Source organism: Calypte anna, chromosome 2 (genome assembly GCF_003957555.1).
Source record: "Calypte anna isolate BGI_N300 chromosome 2, bCalAnn1_v1.p, whole genome shotgun sequence".
NCBI lineage: Eukaryota > Metazoa > Chordata > Aves > Apodiformes > Trochilidae > Calypte > Calypte anna.
Window position 1 is genome coordinate 9,575,550 of NC_044245.1, and position 23,677 is coordinate 9,599,226.

The 23,677-nt window shown below is 39.9% G+C and overlaps 1 protein-coding gene across 1 annotated transcript; it reads left to right on the top strand.

Moving 5' to 3' along the window:
• Nucleotides 1-231: 231 nt before the first annotated feature.
• On the top strand, nucleotides 232-22,883 carry NOM1 (nucleolar protein with MIF4G domain 1). Its single transcript, XM_030446533.1, has 12 exons — nucleotides 232-239; nucleotides 7,808-8,888; nucleotides 9,561-9,685; nucleotides 10,599-10,794; nucleotides 12,634-12,957; nucleotides 13,482-13,592; nucleotides 14,850-15,017; nucleotides 15,639-15,760; nucleotides 19,596-19,728; nucleotides 20,100-20,231; nucleotides 20,943-21,052; nucleotides 22,021-22,883. The coding sequence occupies exons 1-12, from the start codon at nucleotides 232-234 to the stop codon at nucleotides 22,196-22,198; spliced, it is 2,688 nt and encodes an 895-aa protein (XP_030302393.1). The 3' UTR covers nucleotides 22,199-22,883.
• The last annotated feature ends 794 nt before the right edge of the window (nucleotides 22,884-23,677 follow it).

Here is a 23,677-nt window from a genome sequence, read left to right on the forward strand (position 1 = left end):
GTAGAAGCCTCGGGTGGATTAGATGAATTTTTTTCTCTAAAAGCAACTATTTCTTTCCATTTGTATCTAAGCAGAGAGCAGAGTCACTGACTCTGCTGTAGTGTCTGCCTAAACTGAGGGAGAACTGTCTTGTCTGTCAGGGTTAAAACACTGTTGCTATTCCAAAGTCCTTTGTGAGAACTGTTTTTAACTATAGATATCGAGTGCACAGTTTACTGCTGCATTCGAGTTATGATCAGGTAAGTAAGGTTTCTTTTACCAAAAAAAAAAAAAAAAAAAATTAAAAAGTTACATATTAGAAGAACTGAGATTGGGACATGGAATGGTGACCAACACATGTAAATGTGTTATCATTGTTATAGTACAAGTTACCAGACCCAAAGTTTGCTGGCATCCTGGAAAGACCTCCAAATTGTATTTGGCTCAGAGAAGTATCATATTTTGCATGTCCAAGAAAGCCTTAGAGAAAATGCAGTAAGAGTTTTAACTGCTAGAAGCACCCCACTGAGCTAGAAAAAGCTGCTGGAAATTAATTGTCCCTGAAAACAATTAACTTGCACTGTTTTAAAAAAAAATGCTAGCAATGGGATGAACAGTAACACTGCACACTACTACTGGTACAATTAATCCGGTGTCAGAGGAACAATACGTATTCTTGCCAGTGTTTGCACTTTTTATAGATAAATGAACAAATAAAAGGTGATTTTAACAAAGTAAAATTTCCAACTGTAAATTTTAGGGGAATTGTTTGTGGAATTGAAGCACTCATAGACATTTAATCTGGTGTGTCAATCCTACTTGCAAGTATTTTTTTTTTTAAGTTTCCCTATCAGAATAAAGAAATTGTTAATAAAAATAAATACTGATATTCAGGGAATAAAATTATTATTCTAAATGTGAAAGCTAAGCAATTAACAACAAAGGAGAACAGAGAGGGAAAAGTAAATGTTCCTTGTTAAGTATTTATGGTATTTTGATGAAAACTGCCTTATAAATGACAAAATAATACAAGTGTTCCTTAGGTAAGATCAGCATTCAGCATGAACTTTCCTACATTTCTTGGCACAGAAATTTTGATTATATAAATTCCTTATAGGAAATGCAAAGTGCCATAATACAGGACTTTGATCAATAATGCTATCCTGACTTGCAATTGTGGGTTTTTCTTAAACTGTGATGTGCACAAAGCACTACTTTAAAAGCTCATTTTAGTTGCAACCTACCTCTTCCTTTCAATAACAAGCCTTACATTTGCTTACATCTGCTTACATTTTTTCAGTCATCCCTGTGCCACGTGTTAGATAATCTCCTGATAGTGTAAAACTAAAAATGCTAATGGATTGGGGAAATGGGTTTCTGCTTTCATCCAGCATATCTGTCTTTTTTATGCTTGTCTTTTGGATCATTTATCTAAATAATAACCCTTAGTACCCACACCTTCCTTCCAATGAACTAAAAGACATTAATGATTAAAGTCAATGAATACATCTACCCCCTTCTCTAGTTTTGCCAGCTGAGGTTACCACCTTCAGCTGCTTCTTTTTGGGGGGAGAAGGGGAGCCACAGACATTTCCTTGCAGAGCAGCTCATATGGTTATTGCCTAGTTTTTGTCCTTCAAACCAGCCTGAGTTAGCTTAAAATAACTGTAGATGTGTTTACATGAGTATCCCCAGCAGCACGGGCTGAAGGGACATTGATCTCAGGGACTGCAAGTAATTGCATGAAAATCTCAGCAAACAGCTTTCAAATCTGCAGTGGCATACCCAGAAAAGAGGCAGCAGTAATTTGTCCCCTTAAGGGAAGGTGCTGTGGGTGGTAACTTCCTCAGCAGGCAAACCTGGAGGTCCAGGAGGTTTGATTTGCACAGCTTGACAGCTCAGAATGAGGGAAGATTACTCATTTTGTACAAAACCAGCATGGAGAAGATTGATGGCCAGATAATGACTAGGTACAAAGATTGTGGAAATTCTGGAAGTGCCAGGACAGGGATTTTTCTAGAGTATTTGTGTAATTCAGTTTTCATTTGTCATCATGGCTGACTTAAGATGTGTAAGGATCAAGCTTTAAGAAATTGTTCAGCACATACCCTCTGGGGAAGAAGGAAAGGAAAGGAAAGGAAAGGAAAGGAAAGGAAAGGAAAGGAAAGAAAGGAAAGGAAGGAAAGGAAAGGAAAGGAAAGGAAAGGAAAGGAAAGGAAAGGAAGGAAAGGAAGGAAAGGAAGGAAAGGAAAGGAAAGGAAGGAAAGGAAGGAAAGGAAAAGGAAAGGAAAGGAAAGGAAAGGAAAGGAAAGGAAAGGAAAGGAAAGGAAAGGAAAGGAAAGGAAAGGAAAGGAAAAAAGATTCAAACACTAAGGAAATCACTTTCCTCATATACCAGTATTTTCTGAATTAGATGAAACTGAAGAATATTTGAAGACCTAATGGCTTTGCACTGCCTTGAGACTTTGGAAAACCTTGAGAAGTGGAGTGGAGATAATACCTCAACTAGATGGATGCCACGCTAGAGACTCAGACTCACAGCAGAATCTTCAAGTAACTTGCAGCCTTCTGAGGCTCTCAGTGCTTAGAATAAATACCTTTTGGCACAAAGCTTCCAGTCTGCCTAGTCAAAAATATTTTGGCTCTAAAGCAATATTCTTGAGTGACTCAGTCTGTTTTCTCCATTGATAAGAACAAAGAATGACCATAAGCTTAGCCTAAAAGTCTTTCTGGGGCTGCTTTGATATTTCCCATGGTGATAAACAGCACAATATTCTCAATAGCTGCAAATCACAAAAGAGCCAGAATCTACCTACGTGTATTATGCAGTCACTAAATCACATTTTCATGGCATGTGGGAGGTGACCAGGAGACAATAGCAGATAGACAGCTAAAGGAACTATATTCCACTCATTCTGCTGAGGGGAAAAACACATAATTCATGAATATAATGTAATAGGAAAGGAAATCTGTTAACAAAGATTATCTCAGCAGGAAGCAAAAATTTACTGAAGCAACAATTCTATCTGAACTTTCATTTCCACTGAATCATGCCATTATGTTCAATTGAAATCTAAATGTGAAACCTGCCCTTTTGTCTTGTTCTCTGCTGTGGGATCACTGTCAAAACAAGGAACAATTACAAAATGTTCCCTCAATTCAGAATTCCTGTTTGGTAAGTGACGCCCCTATAACGCTGAGGTCTAAATCTGTAAAATGGAACCTGGATTTCTCCCTTCTTCAGGTGTTTAGACAGCACAGGAGAGCTGGAAGAAGAGCCGATAGGTCTTTCTAATTACTCACATTTTAGATGTTAAGACTGTATCAACCAGGTACTTGAAGCCAAATTGGTAAACGTAAAATAATAAACCACAACAATCTAGGATACTGTCTGAAATATTTGTTGTAATGCCATATTTACTTGTGGCATTACTGGATTTGAATGCTGAAATAACCTATTAAGCAGACATATTTGTTTCACAATTATGTTTATTATTATAATTTGTTTGAAATATTGTTTTCATTCTTAGGAAGTATTGTTACTTCATGAACAGGTGATAATGGTTCTGTTTATGTATTTTTTGCAGAAGTACCATGCCCATTTTCATCCAAATTTGGGACTACGTAGGTCAGCAAAATACATGCTTTCCACATTTTGCTTTGTGACATGAAATACTGACGAAGGCAAATATTGACATTTTCTCTCTTTGAGGATACATGAAATTTCCTGTTATTGGAAAGCTCCATTGCCCAGAATGACAAATCACATTATAAGACAGGAGGAAGATGCAAATCTTGGAGTTTTAAAAGCATCTAATATTTTCTTTGATTATATTCAGCTGTACTTATCTAGCATTCTGGCATGCTGCTAGATTACTGTTCTCAATAAATCTATAAATAGGATGCAAAATGCATGTGAGCTGTCTGTGCAGAAATAAAGATCAGACCAGCAATAAATTTTAGCATAATATATAGTTTAAAATGTAGGAAAAGGAATGCTTTGACAAATCAATGTAACATATTTTTGTTGCTTTTGAAAGATTCATGATGAATCAGCCTCGAGAAAGCTGGGATTCTGACGCATGGGTCACCTAGGACATATGATGTAATGAGAGAATATGGAAACATGCATGGAAGGACAAAAATAATCTTCTGCATAAAAAAGCCATGTTCCATTTGCAGGTAATATACAAGTCCTGTGTAGTACTTCAACATTCAAGAGAGGTCAGGAGTGCCAAAGAATAAAATAATGAAACCTGACTTCATGAAACCTGACTTCCTATGGATTTGTTCCCCACAGGAGACTCAAGACTAACCCTTTTTCTGAAACTGGGTCATGTGTACTGGGTTTCATTTGTGTTTTTTGTTGTCTGCTAAAGTATAAGCTCATCTTGCAGCTCTTCATTCAGAAAAAATATTTCCTCTACTGAGCCACCTCTTTTAATGAAACTTGGGGAGATTCAGTGGTTTGGTTGAACTCCAGACATCTGCCAGACATGACTGAAACTGGCACTAGAATTCAAAGTTGGTGGAAGGAGAGGACATAGACACAGGGCCAGATACATGTAGAGAGACATTGTCAACCAGGTGCCTTGAATTGCCAGTGAGTGGGTGTGAGTCCACCTGTGCCTGATTAGGACAGGCCCCTATTGGGCATGAGCAAGGCCAGGGGGCCAATAAAGGTGGGACACACACCCACAGAGGCAAGCTCAGCTCTCACTCTTCAGTGAGGATGGAGAAGCCCACAGCTCGAGGAGCCCCAGGAGCAGGCAAGAAGGGGTAGATCCCGAGGCCTCAGGAACAGCCCTAGGACATCGTCCAGGAATGGGCTAAACCCCGAGGCCTCAGGAGCAGCCCTAGGGGCAAGAATGGCTCCTCCCGCTACATTTGGTGGAGAATGCGGGCAACATAAAGAAGCGGCAGTGTGAGAAGCTGGCAACAGGAACATTATCCCCGATTTGAAAAAATGCCTGGGCTAACACTCTCCCTGAAAGGTATGACCAGAAAGCTCTTTGGTTTGGAAACCCCTGAACAGAGGGAAGCCAAGATAAGGATTCTCTCTTTGGAAGCCCCTGAGCAGAAGGAAGCCAGGAGGATGGAATCCCATGGTATGGAATCCCACGGAGGAACCAGAAGAAAAAAAAAAAAAAATTAATTAAAGTAAAGTATAAAGTATGGAATCCCACGGAGGAACCAGAAACCCATGAGGAACCAGAAATCTCTTTGGAAACCCCTGAGCAAAGGGAAGCCAAGATAAGGATTCTCTCTTTGGAAGCCCCTGAGCAGAGGGAAGCCAAGAGAAGAGCAGATACAGGAGGGAGAAAGAACAGAGACTTTGTGAAAAAGTGCCTGGGCTGACACTGAACGGTTGCCTAAGCTAGGGTTAAATCCCGTAAGTTGTAAGTGTATTTTTGTGTAAAAAAAAATTTTTGTGTGTAAAAATCCTGTATGTCTATGTCTAAATCCTGTATAAGTGTGTTCTGTACTGCCCCTCAGTGCCCCCTCGATGCTCTTAGCTGAGTGTCCCGCAGGGCCCGAAGAAGTGTAAATGTTAGTAAAAATCGTGTTAAATTGTGTTAAAATGTTTGTAAAATGTTTGTATCCTGTAATCAGTGTTAAAAAAAAAAAAAAAAGGGGGAAATGTAGAGAGACATTGTCAACCAGGTGCCTCGAATTGCCAGTGAGTGGGTGTGAGTCCACCTGTGCCTGATTAGGACAGGCCCCTATTGGGCATGAGCAAGACCAGGGGGCCAATAAAGGTGGAACACACACCCACAGAAAAAAACTCAGCTCACTCTGGTGCGAGGCATGGAGAGGCCAGCAGCTCGTCGAGCCTCTGGAGCAAGAAAGGCTCTTCCCACTACACTTCTACCCTGGAAGCGCTGTGTGGTGGCTGGAGTCCTGGAAGAGACCAGCAGCTCGTCGAGCATCAGGAGCAAGAATGGCTCCTCCTGCTACAGATACACACACCCTGCAGGCTGTGTACACCTAGAGTACAGCAAAGAGACTGAAAATAAGACCAGCCATTTGGTTTTCCTGCTGACAGCAGCAAGCTGCCATGGCACATTTAATTCCCTCTTATCCCATAAACCCCAGATGAGTTGCCACTTGATGTGCAGGATGGGCCAGGAGGATCCCATCCCTGTGGCAATGACAGCAGCTGCATCACCTTGTCCCCCATGTCCCTTATGAGGAAAGGCTGAGGGAGCTGGGTCTCTTCAGGTTGGAGGAGAATGGGGGTAACCTCATCAATGTTTATAAATATGTAAAGAGCAAGTGCCAGGAGGATGGAGTAAAGCTTTTTCTCAGGGGTGACTAATAATAGGACAAGGGGCAATGGTTATAAACTGGAGCATGGGCAGTTCCATATAAATATTGGGAAGAATTTTTTCCCTGTGAGGGTGACAGAGCCCTGGCACAGGCTGCACAGGGAGGTTGTGGAGTCTCCTTCCCCACCTGGATGTGTTCCTGTGTGAGCTGCCATAGGTGACCCTGCTTTGGCAGGGGGGTTGGACTTGATGATCTTTTGAGATCCCTTCCAACCCCTAACTTTCTATGATTTTATGATTTTGCTGTGGATGGTAATGCCCCGAGAGAAGTCAGAGCTGGACAGGGGCTGTAGCCATGGACGTTTTCTCTGGCTTGCTCAAGAAGCATCATCTGAGCCTGGCAGGGTTGGAAGGGGCAAAAAATGGGTGACTGGGCAGGCAGAGGAGAGGCACTGATGTCCCTCAGCTCCTGTGGCCTCTTGAGATGCCAGCAAGAGCCCCACAACCAGTGGGTGTCAGGGCCTTGTGACTGCTGCCAGGGCTATGAGGGATGAATTGTTCCAGTCTCTTAAAAAAGAAGGATAAGCCTTACATTTTCCCACAAGCCCATGGGAATTAGAGCTCTCTGCAATCCTTTCCGTGGGGATGGGACGCTAGGACCACTTTGCTGCTACTTCTTGCTCTTTTAGATTTTTTTTTTTTTTATTTTCCCCCCATGCTCGCCTTTTTGTATCATTTCTCTTACCACAAACTCTTACATTTTCTTAAATACAGAGAAGAAGGAGAAGAAAGGGAAGAAAGCAAAGGAAGAGAAGAAAGAAAAGATATAAAAAAGAAAGGAAAGGAAGGAAGGCAGGCAGGCAGGAAGAAAGAAAGGGAAGGGAGGGAAGGGAGAGAAGGGAGGGAAGGGAGGGAAGGGAGGAGGGAGGGAGGAAGGAAGGAAGGAAGGAGGAAGGAAGGGAAGGAAGGAAGGAAGGAAGGAAGGAAGGAAGGAAGGAAGGAAGGAAGGAAGGAAGGAAGGAAGGAAGGAAGGAAGGAAGGAAGGAAGGAAGGAAGGAAGGAAGGAAGGAAGGAAGGAAGGAAGGAAGGAAGGAAGGAAGGAAGGAAGGAAGGAAGGAAGGAAGGAAGGAAGGAAGGAAGGAAGGAAGGAAGGAAGGAAGGAAGGAAGGAAGGAAGGAAGGAAGGAAGGAAGGAAGGAAGGAAGGAAGGAAGGAAGGAAGGAAGGAAGGAAGGAAGGAAGGAAGGAAGGAAGGAAGGAAGGAAGGAAGGAAGGAAGGAAGGAAGAAGGAAAGAAGGAAGGAAAGAAAGAAAGAAAGAAAGAAAGAAAGAAAGAAAGAAAGAAAGAAAGAAAGAAAGAAAGAAAGAAAGAAAGAAAGAAAGAAAGAAAGAAAGAAAGAAAGAAAGAAAGAAAGAAAGAAAGAAAGAAAGAAAGAAAGAAAGAAAGAAAGAAAGAAAGAAAGAAAGAAAGAAAAGGAAAAAAAGAGAAAAGGAAAAAAAGAAAGCAAAGGAAGAGAAGAAAGCAAAGGAAGAGAAGAAAGAGAAGAGATCTCTCGCTGCAGATCTATCGAGTGCTGGGAGCGCTCCCTGCCCGCCCGGCACCGCCTCTCCAGAGCCGAGACCGCCATCGGGGCCGCTCGGAGGCCAAGGCCCGGCAGGGGGCGCTGCAGCCCCAAACGGCAGCGGCGCGGCGGAAGCGGCGCTTGGTTCTTCCGCAAGATGGCGGCGCCCAAGCGCGGCGTGGCGGGGGGAAGGATGAAGCGTCCGGCGGCTGCCCGCGCTCGCCGCGGCGGGAAGCTGGACAGGCTGCGGCAATCGGTGCGGGAGTTCGTGCAGGCGGCCGGTGGCCAGCCGCCCGTGTCCCTGCTGAAAGACTCAGAAAGGCAGAACCACAAAAACCGTCGGGAAGCGAGGAAGGAGAAGCGCAGGCTCAAGCGGAGCCGACGCCGACGCCTCCAACGCGGGGAGACGGTGGAGGCCCCCTTCGCCGCCGCCAAACCGGGGCCGGCCAAGCCGGGAGCCTCAAAGCCAGGACCGACCAAGCCAGGGCAGACCAAGCCGGGGCCGACCAAGCCGGGGCCGACCAAGCCGGACGCCGCCCGCCTGAGAACCTCGACCGCTTCCACCGTCGGGAAGCAGCGGCCGGGGCCGCGGGGGCAGGAAGAGGCTTCGCGGGCACCAGGTCCGGCACCGACACCCCGGGCCGCCCCCCCAGCCAACTCGGGGAGAAAGCGGGCACTGCTGGAGGCCAACGAGGAGGAGGAGAAGGAGATCCGGCGCCTGGAGCGGCAGCTGGGGATCGGCAAACGCCGCAAGAAGCGTGAGGGGACCGCGGCGGAGAAGCTGCCTGAGAGCTTCCTGCGGGACGGGCTGGGATACGTGCTGGGAGCCCTGGGATCCCGGGCCGGCCTCAGTCAGCTGTGTGAGAGCAGCGAGGAGGAGGAGGAGGAGCCGGGGCCGCGGGAGGAACAGCCGGGGCCGGGGGAGAGGCGGCTGGAGCCGGAGGAGGATGAGGAGGACGCTTCAGATTTCTGCGGAGGGGATGATGTGGAAGGACAGTGGGAGAGCGAGAGCTCATCCCCCGAGCACAGCGGAGAGGCTGAGGCCAGCGAGTCCCCAGCCGAGGAGGAGGAGAAGGAGGAGGTAGGGAATATAGGGAAATAGCAGAACCACCCCGGCTGTAAGAAGGTGAATGAGCACTTCTGCTAAGAGCAGAGAGAGCTGAAGTTTTTAGGTGTTGCAAACTGAAGCGTTTGCAAAACTTCTTTAGTGTGAGGGTGGTGAGACACTGGTCCGGGTTGCCCAGAGGAGTTGTGGCTGGGAGTGGCAGTGGTCCAGGCCGGGCTGGATGGGGCTTGGAGCATCCTGGGCTAGTGAGGGGTGTCCCTGCCCATGCAGGGGGGTTGGAACTGGGTGAGTTTTAAGGTCCGGTTCCAACCCAAATGATCCTTCCGGGTGATCCCAAGAAGTTCTGCCTAGTTTAGGTCTTGTCATAAGAATTGAATAGGGGAGGTCAAAGGAATCATTTAGCCCAGTAACTTAAAGTGTTAGTACATTGGCAGCTGATAAAACCCAAACCTAAGATTTTGGGTTTTGAAGAAAAATGCTGTCATCAGGTTGTTTGCAAATGGTAACTTGTTGCATCCTTCTTTCCTGTATGAAGTTGTTTCTTTGATATGAGTTATTAGATGGAAAAATACATACCTAGCTAAAAGCTTGTTATATTAATCTTAACTAGACATGTGTATGTTTTTGTTCAAATGTTTAAGATACCATTCTCATTTAATAACTTTTTCTTGCTGTTTGCCTGTTAAGGATCATGATCAGAGTGCTACAAAGTATATTCCCCCTCAAGTAAGGAAAGTGCAGGATACACTAGATGACAAGAAAAGAGAAGAATTGAGAAGACTGAAGAAAATGGTGAATGGTCTCATTAATAGGTAATGTAATAAGGATACTCATTAATCTTTCTGCTTTGATGTGACAGTGCTCATCATTCACAGAAAAGTGGCAAGGATGTGACTTGACTCTTCACAAACTGATTTTAAGTTGGCAATCATGTCTACTATCCTTAATAATAATTATCTTTTGTTGATATAAATGCTTCAGAATTGGTCATTGTAGAAGTTGAAAAATCTAGAAAATAAATTTAAGGTTGGGCTGAATTCCACAGAGTAGTTGCCTTCAAGTGCTAGGTGTAATTCACCAAGTGTCAGCTGCAGAATATTTATAAAAAAACCTCATGATGTGAATTATAATTTCCCCTCCCAAAAAAGCATGACTTTATTTTTTTTTAATTAAATAAAATTAAATTTCTCCAACACTGAATTGCTTAAAGTACTGGAGAACATGAAAAGTAAATAACACTTTAATGTATTTAAATGTTAGAGTATTTTTAAAATAAGAAATCTGTTGGCATTTTCTTTTATCTATGTTATCTGTAAAATGTAGACTGCAATATGCAGTTTCTTCAGTCATTTAGAGTTTGATGTATCTTATTTTGGAAAAGGATGAGGTATTTTCATATTGACTGTCTCCAAAGACTGATCTGACAGTAAGCCTATTGACAGTGCTTTGTAAATAATGCTGATAGCATTTAAAAACATTTACATGTTTAAAAAAAAAAAAAAAAACAACAAAAATCTCCAAAACAGAATTAAATATATGTTATGTTTTTCATAGTTTAGTGAACAGAGCAAAATACAAAAGGTCCTTTCCAGTCATATTTTCAGTCTTTTCCCTTGAGCCAAGCTAGTTTCTCTAAAAACAACAGGTTTTTTGTTGGGTAGCTTAAAAATTGTGGATCTGGGTAAAGAGAAGAAAAATTTAATGTTGTATTTTGTTTCTCAATAGGCTGAGTGAGCCGAATTTGGCCTCCATTAGTGGACAGATGGAGGAACTCTACATGTCCAACAGCAGGAAGGACATGAATGAAACTCTGACAGATGTTCTGATGAGTGCTTGTGTTACTGCAGTTGCCATGCCTGCAAAACTGATGATGGAGCACATCCTTTTGGTCAGCATTCTTCATCATAATGTAGGAATTGAGGTAATTGTTGTGGGTTGGGAATAATTCTGTTTAGTAATACGTATTGTAGAGTCAATTACTTGATTCTTGGAATTGTCTTTTAATTTTTGATGGTGTATCACTAAAAAGCATCTCTAGTTGAATTTCTTCAGTATTCATAGCTTATTTACTAGTGTCTACAGGTGAAAGAGACCAAATCTATTGCTATACCTGATTTATTCTTTTTCTTGTATGAGTTACTACTACCTCTTCAGTTACAAAGATATTGTTTTCTCATCAAACATCTATAAAAGTGATTATTTTTTTTAAGCTTCAGATTTCTCTTTAGACTAATCCATTTCTGTTCTTTTGGGTACATGAGATGATTGTTCTTGAATGATGTGTATCCAGATAAGGAAAGCTATACTTAGAAAAATCCTTTTACATCAGAAATCATGTTTTAAGCCAAACATGCAAATCATCAGTGGAATTAACTAAGTTTGTCAGTAACTCCATAATATCAAAAACTTCAAAAAGCATGGAAATTTTGGGGAGGTTTTTCTTTTGTATTTTTAAGCCTCATAAATGACTGATATAGAATACCTCTTGCTTACTGTTAAGAAGAAGCTGACACTACTTAGGTAAAAGGAAAGATTTTAGCTAATTTCAGTGAAATGGCTCTAAGGAGACTGAGGTGTTTCAGCACCATGATTCCATCAAGTTACATTTTCTTTCTACAACTCAATCCAAAAGATGTATTGATGCAAGTTTTTCAGTTTGTCATGTTGTGACCTGGATGCTGTCTCAAACCACATTAAATATCAGATGGAGGCAGTTACAGCAGCTTTCTCCACACAGTCTTGCTATTAAACTTTTTTTTGTTCCTCTTTGCTGCTTCAAAGGCAGTTCTAACTTCAAATATAACATATTACAATGCTGTTTAAGAAAGAAACAACCTTTTAAAAAGTTGAATGTGACTGTAATATTTAAGTATACTATAAAGCCCTACTATTTTTTTCTGTAAAATACATGTAAAATGTGTGTTACACCAAAGTGCAGTAGCACAGCTACGTTTAAGATGAGTCTGAGCAGTGCAGAAGTTGGGATTCCACTAACTGGGTGTGTTTTTGTGCACTATGATCATTGGTAAGTTAAAACCTCTTCTGGTCAAGACTTGTAATGCAAGTCAGTTCTACTGCTAGGGCTTCTGGGTTTCATCAGAACAATCAGCAAATATTAGCACTGTAATTTGGGGGGGGGAGGGTCTTGTTTAGCAACAGTATGTTCACAACCTACCTATATTTCACAACCTACCTATGTTCACAACCTACCCATATATTTTAGTAGGCTTTTAATTCCAGTCTTTAGCATCAGTTCTGTCTTCACAAATAGGGGCATTCAGAAATTTCTGTTCCCAGCTGTACCAGTGATAAATGGCCAAGACTTATCCCCACTTCAAAATCAGCCTAAGCTCATGCTGGTATGTTGGGGGTTGTTTTACAATACTATTTTTTTACCCTCCCATTAAGTATGTTGTTCTGCAATGCAGAACTCTGTGTTGCTGTTATGTACCCATGAAAATTACGTAAAGAAATTCTTGTGTATGTTTATCATAAGTTCTTAACATCTGCTTTTCTTGCACAGACTTTAAAAGGCATATATGAGGTTTAAGCAACACACACTTCAACAAAATATCACACCACTTAGATGTTTGTATGTGTAAATACAGAACATCCATATTTGTTGAGAGAAGAAATAATATTTCTTTAAAATTAATAGTGGCAGTGTCCTAAAAATTAATATTTTACACATCTGTAGAATCTTTTCATGATTAACTGGTGGATTTTTATTTTTTTTTCTTTGCAATGGAATTACTGCCAGGTTGGTGCTCACTTTCTGGAAGCCGTGGTGAAAAAGTTTGATGAAGTCAGTAAAAGTGATGCCGAAGGGAAAGAATGTGAAAATCTGCTTGCCTTGATTGCTCATCTGTATAATTTTCACGTGGTCCATTCCCTGCTGATCTTTGATATTCTGAAAAAACTTGTTAGCACTTTCACTGAAAAAGAGATTGAATTGATTTTGTTTCTTCTCAAAAACGTGGGATTTTCCTTAAGAAAAGATGATGCATTGGCTTTGAAGGAACTGATCACTGAAGCTCAGAGGAAAGCAAACACAGCAGAGAAGAAATTCCATGATCAGACGAGGGTATGTGTGTGTGTGTGTTTAAAATTCTTGGTTGTTCTGAATAGACTTTAGTAAGTACTTTGATACATGTACTCATTTACCAATAAGTTCATTGCTTTTATTTAGATTTTAAGTTACCATTGGTATTCTATTGTTGCATTAAATTATTTGCATTCTTCTTGTCTGTCTGAATGTACTGTTCTTAGGACAGACACCAAAATGCTTGTAGTGGGTGAGACCAGAACTCTTCTGTCTAATGCTATGGACAGTACTTCTGTTTCATGGTGCTTTGTGCACTTCAAAAAATGGTCACTGAGCCATGGGCTTTATCAGATTAATCTTTTAATTGAATCTTGAACATGAATATAATGCTCATTAATGTCACCATCCTTCTCCGTGTTTGTAGTTGTGTAATCTAAAGTTTTTATATATGTTGCCAGCTGAGCTGTGTATTCTCATGGGACAGTAATTTCAAAGCACACTCTCTACTTTATTAAGGAAACGTGAGAGCCCATGATCCACAGAAATATTTATTTTGCCAATAGGTTCGTTTTATGCTGGAGACCATGCTGGCTCTGAGGAATAACGACATGCGCAAGATTCCTGGTTATGATCCTGAACCTGTCGAAAAACTCCGCAAGTTGCAAAGAACACTGGTGAGAATTTACCTGACATGTATAATACAGCTAATCTTAAACCAGAAGTAATTGTTTGTGTTGTATATTAGCTTAATAGGATACAGTATTTTTAAATTCATTTGACGTTCTGAAACTCTTGCGGACAAAAATGGCTTTTTAGATCATTACGTATTCTCTCCTGTGTCCAAGTCAAGCCAGCAGTCAACCAGCCTTCTGCAGAACAGTTTGACAAAATACTTAGCCAAAGGCTTTGCCTCCAAGTTCTGTACTTCAAAAAGAGAACGTGGGATGTTTAATCATTTTGCAGAAGAAATGAGTTGTTATGGCAGGTTCTTTTTTCCATAGATTACAGTTACAGGCACCTACTCCTCACTTCAGCAGAATTATTTTGGAAGTCTTCTACCTGTGAAAACCTGGATGTTTTTTCTCCTTTTTTTGTTTTGTTTTGGTGGGGAGAGGGCAGATTATCTGTTACAACCCAGTATAAAATGCATGAAACCAATTGCCTCTTTAGACTGAGAACTAATTAATTTCCACAGGACCTGAATCTGGTTTCAAAGTCCCTGTATTTCCAACCTGAAAATTGCACTCTTTGTCCACAACTCCCATAGCATCTTAATTTTCAGAAGTTTGTAACTGCAGGATGGTAACAGGCCAGGGAAACAGGCCTGTTTCAGGCCTCTAACATCAGAGTTAACAGACCAGGGAAAACTGAGCTAGATAATCTCGTTCTGTAGAATTTCCTCTCTTAAATTTTTCTAGTTGTCTTAGTACATTTCTAGCCTGTTTTGTTGGGAATTCTTTCAATTGAAGAGTTTAATTTTTTTGTTGTTGCTTGAATTGTACAAAACTTAAGGCAGTTTGTTATGTAATTTTGTTTGATCACAAGTGTCCAAACCAAAAATTATCACCAGACCATAAGATGCTGCAATTTTTAATATCAGCATCACATCTGAATTCTAGTCAAGTTTTATGATTGAAAGATAGCTACTTTTTAATTTATTATCTTTTTTTTTAAAATAAATTAAGAAAGAGCTTTTTAATGTAGATTTAATCAACTTTTTGTGTTTGAGAAATCAGAACATATGGGAATGTTGTAAGTTCTTTTCAGGTTGCTGATAGAAACTGATTGCGGGGGTAAATGCAAAGACCTTTGTAAGAATTATAGTTACTTGGTTTTAAGTAATTTTAAGTAATTGAAGTATTTGTTTTCTTTATTTAAAAAAGAGGCTTCAGATAAAAGCTTCTGGTCTTTGATGTATTTTGTTATTCAAGGTGCACAGCAGTGGTTCTGGGAAGGACACCCAGCTCCGTGTCTCCCTGGAATCTCTCCTCAGTGCTGATCGGGTTGGTCGCTGGTGGATTGTAGGGTCATCCTGGAGTGGAGCACCTATGATCAGTGATGCCAACAGCAAAACTCAGCAAAAACTGCATATAGGAAAGGTAAATCCAAACAGTGCTAGTTATAAGTCTCAGTGCTTGTGATCTTTTGAATATTCTTCAGACGAATGAATAAGCTCACGTCAGAGCCCATCAAAAAAACTTAGGACTCCTGTAAGACTTAAGCTTTTTGAACTGTAAATTCTGCTCTTATATTTTCAAAATGTTATACTAATGAGCTTCGTAAGAGCTGTTATTACAGCTGTGATTATATAGCTTATTTTTCCTTATCCGGTGGCATTGGAAAAGTAAATTGTTACATAAAGTGGAAGAAGAGACTTGACCTAAAGTGGATTTGCAGGTATGAATTCTGATGGTTAATTTTGTCTGTCTGTGGGTGGAGTAAATCTAAGTTGATCCTAAAAGTAGTGTGGTGAGATGGTCATGGGGACTTGCACTAGAGAAGCATGTCTTGAAAATAATTGTCACAATTAAAGTACTTTAAAATATGTTTCCCTTTTTGAAAAAGCTCCTGATGATGGCTATGGACAAAACCTCAGGACCTTTGGATTGATGCATTATAGTTTACTGGAGATATTCATTAATGTTTTTATTAGAGGCTACACATAAATAGCTTTCTTAAAGCAAGCATAAATAAAATAGCATTTAATTATTTTTTTTCAGGTGAGTTCAAGGATAATGGAGCTTGCTCGTAAGCAGAGAATGAACACTGATATCAGGAGAAGTATTTTTTGTGTCTTGATGATGAGTGAAGACTTCATGGATGCCTTTGAAAAACTTCTCAAGTAAGTATAGACCAGCACAGAAGACAGCCCAGAACTAAATTTAGCATTAGCTGGATTTGGAATATAACATTGCTGGTCTGAACTTAAGAGCATTTAATTGACAATAAAATTAAAGAAGGGCATAGCTAGGGATCCACATAGGGTAAAAGGGTAGGAGCAGGACCAAAACCCTAGTGTAAAGTAGAGAGCAAGCAGAACTGACTGGCAGTCAGAGGACAGCAGTGGTATTGTCACACATGCCTATAACTGTAATATATATATAATAATATATTATTATATGCATATTATATTATATATTATATATTATATACATATGTATATATATACGTATATTATATGTAATAATATAACTGTAATAAATAACATCTTCTTTTGCTTTGAAGATGTGCAGCCCTGGTCTCTAGTGAGTTGTAGGCTGTAGCAGGCTTGCTTCCTTACAGAGGCAGACCAGAAGCCCCCTCAGAACACCTCTTGGTTTTCTCACTGGCTTTCTGTACTTCTTGCCAGCTTGTTAAGACATCTTGTAGGTCTCTGTCTGTACTTGCATGACCTGGTAGTATTCTAGCACCTTCACCTCCTTCTTGCAGAATTTATTAGCTTTGGATTTGCTCCCAGGTTGCATTTCCTGTTAAGACCAGTTTCCATACCACTTGGTAAACAGCTCTTTAGAAGATGTGGTCAGGGAAAAGCTCAAACTAATCTATTCTTTTTTTCTGTAAGAATATTAATTTTAAGTCTGCAGTAACTGGGAGGGAAGAGATCAGGTCTGAAGTTCCCTGTTGCACCCTTGTAATTCAAGGGAATTGTCTTACCAGGATGGCAAGAAATTATTTAATTTGCAAACCAAACCAAAACAGAATTTGTAATAAAGTTAACTAATACTTGATTAAATGCCACTTCTGCAAAACGTAGTTTGGATTTAAGACTGGGATGGAGTTTTTCCAATATCTTAATATGGCCTGTTCAATTAAAAGAAATTAGCTGCTGCTGCTGCACTTGTTGCCAAGATCTGGTAGTTCAATTTGCAAATTGCTCCTTGACTCTCGTCCATGCTGTTTAAACTATATACAAATCTGTATACATAAAAGCTTGGCAGAAAAAAAATACTACAGGTTGCCTGGTGTGTGTTGATACTGATTTTTATACAAGAAAGCTTGAATTCTCCAATCTGCCCATATCTGTCAGAGTGCAGAATTGTCATTGAAGGAATTAACTTCCATGTGAACATGTGTTCCACTGTGTGTGGGAATTTATGTTCACACGTTTGATGTCAGTCTCATGAGCAAGATCATGAGAAATATATAAAGAAGTATTTTGACTGCACTTGATCTGTCTGCTTCTGGGTCTCTGGCAGGTTGAGGTGTGATTTAAATGGTAATTTAAACCATTTTAAATCTCAGCTGCTATGGTTTTGCTTGTCTTTCTCCTCCATACAGCAAAAGTAAGTAATTAATTTGAAGCTCTAACAGCTTCCTGAAGTGGCTCAGCTTGTGATTGCAGAAATGTAAAGGGAGAGTTGGGAACCTAACAGGAGATAAAACAGAGAGGGTGAGACGTGATCCATTTCATCACCTTAAAGGCCACACTCCTTCACAACCCACAGATTGCCACAGGAGGGTGACTGAATGCTACCTAAGTGTGAGGCTATTTTTTAAAGCTGTATTTCAGAGCTAAAGCCTTTGAGAAACTTTGCATCTCACAAAAAATTGAAACTTGTAAAAGTCATGGACATCCTGCTGTAGTATGTTGTGTAATTCATGATAGAGAGCATGTTGTATCTACTAAAAAACCTGACTTCTAAAAGGTGGTTTTCAGTGCTTCTGTTTTTGTTCTTGAGGGAATAATAGTCTTGGGCTTCAGATGATGATACCTAACCTAAGGCAGGAATCTGCTAGTGATAACTGCTTCAGAGGCAGTTATCCCATATACAGTGAATTCTTAAAGTGGTCAATGCATACACATCTATGGGAATACTGTAACTGGGGAAGAATTTAATAGGTGAAATGGTTGCATATTCTTTATTGAAGATTATCAGGCATGTGAGATGTGTGTGAATTTGTGGTGAAGCTCAGCAGTGAAAGACAATCCTCTTTTATTTTAGATGTTTGGGAATGCTAGGTCTGAAAAGATAAAATGCTACTAGGTCTGTGAAAAAGTGAGGGTAAGAACAAAATTAAACATCAGAGTGCTGATTTACAACTGTCTGGCAACCTGAATATATCCTAAATAAGCAAGTCATGATAGAAGTGTTGATGAAAAAGGAAAAAGAGTGTGCCAGATTAGTAATTGCAATGTAACTTCACAAGACATCTATTAATTGCATGTCAGATGGCTGAAAAACCTGTGTATATTTAAAAAAAAACAAAAACAAAAACAACTTTTTTTGCTCTGTAATAAAATCAGGTAGAACTTGGCAGATGGGCGAGCAAGTAAATTGTATCACAGACACAGCACTTACAGTGCTGGTTTCTTTTGGAGCAGCAGACTTACAAGTTATTACCACTTGTTACTAATAATCCTAGAAATCATCCCAAATTTTCCTGTTTTAGAATGATTAATTCTGGGAGTTTTTGGCAGAAAGACAATATTTTATGTTAATCTGGTGTGTGTCTGTGTTCAAATGCAACGGCAGATGTCTGGAGGTGTATACAAATGAGGGATATTGGAATCAAGCAATGAAAATCTGCTCTACAGATGGTAGAGCAAGTTCCAGTGGAGTCAGACCTAGTTAGAAAATAGATTTGGGCTATACTAATGCCATCTGACACTTCAGCTTGAAGCAATGAAAAGAATTTTGCTTGACGTTTTTCAGGTTATAATATGAAGTGTTTTTTCATTTTAATTGGTTTTAATGCTGCCAAGCATTTGGCAGCCCTGGAAGCTAAATCATATTATTCACAGAACAGGTGCATTGCAAGTTAGTTCCCATTCCCTGCCAAAGTGTCTCAGTCCTCTGTCAGACTGGTCAGCTGCTCAGGCAGGAGGCTGTGAAGTCCTTGACCTCACTGCTGAGGCAGTCAGCATCAGAACTCACTGATACTGACTCTTTTCTTCATGGTTGTTTTGTTGGGTTTTTTTTTAAGGTGTCTTGAATCCCTGACTCTATTCTTTTAGGCTACTATCAAACAATAAGGAATTTCAAGTGTTATCTAGCAGGGAGTTGGCCTACATATTAAATTAGTCACATCACCAAATAAATAGGAATTACATCTTAAAATATTTCCATCTCCCACAGGAAAGTCCCACAGGAGTGAAGGGTGCTGGACATGTCTCTCTAACCAGGCTTATACTAATTCAAAGGCTTTTTTTTCATCCACCACAATAGCTGCAGGTGTGAGATAACCCCAACAGGGTCCTACAGTTCTTGTTTCACTGTTTAACCCCTGCATTGGTACATCACACACTAGCACTTGCTGCAGTACTAGGACTATTTTCAAAGGCACAAAACTCCATGACAGAGCCCTCTCCTCTGTTGTTTTTTTCATGGAAAGCTACATAGAGTGGCTACCTTTCCCTCTCCAGAGGGTAATTACACTTGTGTCATTCCCCTTCTGTCTGTTGAGATAGTGCTTTGGCAGCCACTCCTTTAATGCCAGTAATACTGCACCATTTCCATATGGCCATTCCAGGACACTGAGTAAGCCCATAGTCTTAAGGATTTGACTCCATTCAGTGTTTTAAAGGCTTCATAAGAACTTTCTAACAAGTATAATTAAATGTGGTGCTTGAGATTTATTTTTGTAAGTATTACTCTTAGTTTTTGACTGTAGCTTGTAATTGGTGGCAGTTATTTTTATCCTTACTAAATCATTCTCATTGTCTTGTTAAATTTTAGGCTTGGACTCAAAGATCAGCAGGAGAGAGAAATTGTTCATGTTATCCTTCACTGCTGCTTACAAGAGAAGACTTATAACCCCTTCTATGCATTTTTGGCTGGCAAGTTTTGTGAGTGTGAAAGACGATTTCAGGTGAGTTTAAGATCTGTTTCTACTTTGTTTTAGTGTGATTATTGTGGTTAGGGAGGCAGTTATTGAATACCTGGAAATGGATGCATGCCTGTTACAATCTTGATCTCTGGGGAAAAATTCTGCAAGTGTAGCTATGCACTCAGTAAGGCATACTCATGGTCAGATGTGATTAGGAAATAAAATAACTGCTGCTGCAGGTTTGCTGTTATCTGTTTTATGAATTTTAAAAGAACTGAACAGTCTGATCAAGCATCTGTTAATTAACATAATTAACCATAAGGAATATGAGGTCAGAAGCTTTGTTATGTCGATACTTGTTTAAATAGTCACTTGATATGTAGGGCGTTTTTTTCTTTTCCTTTGACACCTAGATGACATTTCAGTTTAGTATTTGGGACAAAATCAAGGACTTAGAAAACCTATCAGCCACTGCCATCTCCAACTTGGTTTCAGTGTTGGCTCACTTAATAAGGACAAAATCATTGCCACTTTCAGTTCTCAAGGTTGGTGTGTTTTCTTTTCAAAATACTTATGTTTCTTCCTTGCATTTGCTAGTTCTGTGGAAAACAGTTTCTCTTTTACCTAGCTGGTACTGTAGCTGTTGGTGGTCATAAGCTATGACAAAACTTCTTCTGAAATTACCAAATTAATTGATTACAGTAATGCTATCATTTGGGGAAGAGGGAACCTGTGGTCACCCAGTCTACAGTTCTGTATCAAGAGCAGTTGTGAGATTATTTTCTTTAGAGTATCCAGAGTTGGAGCTGAGGCCCCTTCATTAACAGGCTTTGTCAGGGGATTTTGCTATGCTTTGCTGATGTTGATTTTATTTTTTTTTAATAGACCAGAAAGAAATGTACTGAGCACCCAGATTTCAGAATGAGGAGTCCACAGAATTTATTAGAAGAATAATTAATTGAAATGTGTTAAACAGGCAATTATATAGATTGTCCTAAGTATTTCTGAAGTGTTTTTCTAATTGGGAAATTAGATCCAGTATTATGGTACTAGTACATGAGTTATTCTTTGGAATTCTCTCTGCTTCCTTTATCGGTTTGTGAAGGCAGTGTTCTCGGGTAATTCTCTGTGCCAGACCTAAGACTGGGTGTATATGGGAAGCCACTTGGCATGCTAAAAGCTGTTAATTCAGAAGACATTTCAGCTATTTGAAACACTTGAATTAACCTAATTCTCCCTCTCTCTCTCTCTACCAGGTAATTGAATTCAGTGAACTAGATAAACCCAAAGTCCGTTTCTTGCGACAAGTATTAAGCACACTGTTAACCAAAATAGATGCTGAAGAAATTAATGACATTTTTGTGAGGTAAGTGATGACAGAGATCTCCAGGGAACCCTTGCTGAGTAGTAATTAAAAAGATAAGTTTGCTTATTTTGTTTGGAATTACTACACTGTGCCTTTTCCAAAGATCAGCCATCCATCTCTTGAAAATTAAACTCCCCTGGATGAGGTGGGGTAAGCATCATTTGTGTGTTAGATACAGCTGTGAGAAGTTTTATACAAAATAAGGCTTTTGGATATTAAAAGTATCATTTTGGTCACAGAATTTTCATGAGCAGAGCTCTGTAATTACCTGATTTCCTTATTGCTTTACTGCCTGTGTGCAGTGGGATTCACTCTCCCAGCAGTCTTTGCTAGAAGATATCTTTAGAGTAAGAAAGAAAAATAAATACCAATGTGGTAAAGGTTTGGGGATTATTTAGTTTTCTGAATCAACATTGCAATATTGTCTGGAGAATCTGTGTATGGGACAGAGTTGCCTGAAGAGATTGGGAAATCTCCATCCTTGGCAATGCTCAGGACTTAAGTGGATAGAACTCTGAGCAGCCCATTTGGATGTTAGTCTGGCTTTAAATAGTAGGTCAGATAAGATGACCTGCTGACATCCTTTCTGATTCAAATTATTCTGTGATTTTGAAGTATTAAATTTGCAATGTCACCAAGTTAGAAAAAAAATCAGGTGATGATGTGTCAGCTCTTAACACTGCAACACAAGGAAGCTCAAACGTGGTGTTTGCCTTGTTGGTTACTTAATGTAATTGTGTACATAAAGCAACTTTAAGACTCCAGTTTTATTACTGAAGATCAATTGGATGTTGAGTGTTTGGGCTGTTTGCCAAGCCAATGTTTGCTAGTGATTTGAAAGCCTCTTCAGAACAGCTCCTTATAGATTAGAATTTTTTTTCAGTCTCTATCTGAAGAAGATAATGAAAAAAATCAAACTTCTGAAACAGTAGGAGACTAAATACTATTTTTAATCTGTATCTTTACAGGGTATCTGACAACCCCAAACTGGGATTGCTACGGGAAGGCTTGAAACTTTTCCTTAACCACTTCTTACTGAAGAACATACAATCCCAAAAAAGTGCTGAGGAAGCTAGCTTATTAAAAGAAAAAGTTGAACTGGCAACCAAGGCTTTACAAGCAAAAGAATCCAAATTGAAGCTATAATTCTGTCTTTCAGACCCAAATAATTGACAATGGGGAGAGCATATAAGGATCCATTTTTTGAAGTAAACAGTTACTTTGCTCTACACACTAGTTAGAGGTTAATTGAAGGTGATGCTGGGCCTTTCTGAAGAAAAGCAGAGTATTTTTGTCTCATCCCTTTTTAGTAGGGGTGATTGGTGTTGGTGGTTGGTATCTGCAGAACATGTTGTTTTTATTTTGTGATACTCCCACTCAGCAGAGCGTTCTGCATTGCCTATTCTAACCTTTAATTTAAAATAATTGCAGAATACTGACCACTGTATGTTCAAGAAACAGCCCAAACCAAGGGCTTTTAGTAACTAGATGTTATACTTGCCTGAAGAAACAGGCCACTAGGTGTCATAAGTACTGGGGAGTCAGCTTTAAAAGAAATCAACTTTTTTCTTAAAGTGTTGCAGTTTCTTACTAATTCTGTGAATTGTTTACCTGACTGTGGGTCAGGAAAAGATCTTCAGTTGTATTTAAAGCTGTAGTAAAACGGCCTGAAGATCTGACTTTGCCCAAATACATTGGGTTTAGAAATCATCGAGCATAGCTTTATTGCTCTTTTAGCAGCTTTAAAATTAGAGTTGCTTGATCACTTGTGTTAATCAGATTTTTTTTTTAGACATAAAGGATAGTATGAATTTTTTAATAAGAAAATACCTTCCTTAAGAGTTTCCTTGCATTTTCCATTCAGATGTTTAAAAAAAAAAATCATATATTTCTTTCTGTAACACTGGGTGTTAATGGTTTCTTTCTTTTGTCACCTTACAACTACACATTAAAATGCAATTTTTCTAAAGGTGTTGCTGTTTATGTTAGTTTCACTCTAGATGGCTTTCCAGGAAGGGAATGCCTTAAATTGGGAGCAGGGAGGGAAGCACTTTCTCATCTGCAGTGTGCACTGCATCTGAACAATCTACCTGTGACAGAGCTGCCAGCCCTGTGTCTGTAACCAGGCTTGTCATAAGGACTTCAATAGTCCGCTCACTGATTGCATTTGATACCAGCTGATCTATTCTGCTGCTTTGAACTTGTCCCTGTTGGGAAACTTTGCTCCCAGTAGTCATCCTGCAGAAGATTTTCCGTTTTACAGCAAGAGAGGAGGACAAGAATTTTTAATTTTTTTTTTAAATCAAAAAGTTGAATGTAGGGTACTCCTATTGCTCAGTTGGATGTGTAATGTTCTCAGGTGGGAGGAGTGCTTCACCCAGCAGCCAGGGTGCTGGTTTTCTCACCTTTCCACTTCTGGAGATGCCCAAGTGTCCTGGGAGCAGAGAGACCCCATTTCAAAGTCCCAAGTGATGCTACCATGGTAACAACTACCACAGAAGAAATTAGTGTCAAAAGAAGAGAGGGAGATGCTTTCTTTAACCTGTTTTATACCACTGTCAGTTTTTAAGAATACAAAACTGACCATTACCCCTCAGTTGTACCTTACATGCAACAGGTGGAAGA

Excerpts from the sequence above, each read along its gene's own strand:
- NOM1 (XM_030446533.1), top strand. Across the intron at positions 13,593-14,849 it reads GCAAGTTGCAAAGAACACTG|GTGCACAGCAGTGGTTCTGG; the intron begins GTGAGAATTTAC and ends TTGTTATTCAAG. Across the intron at positions 15,761-19,595 it reads GCCTTTGAAAAACTTCTCAA|GCTTGGACTCAAAGATCAGC; the intron begins GTAAGTATAGAC and ends GTTAAATTTTAG.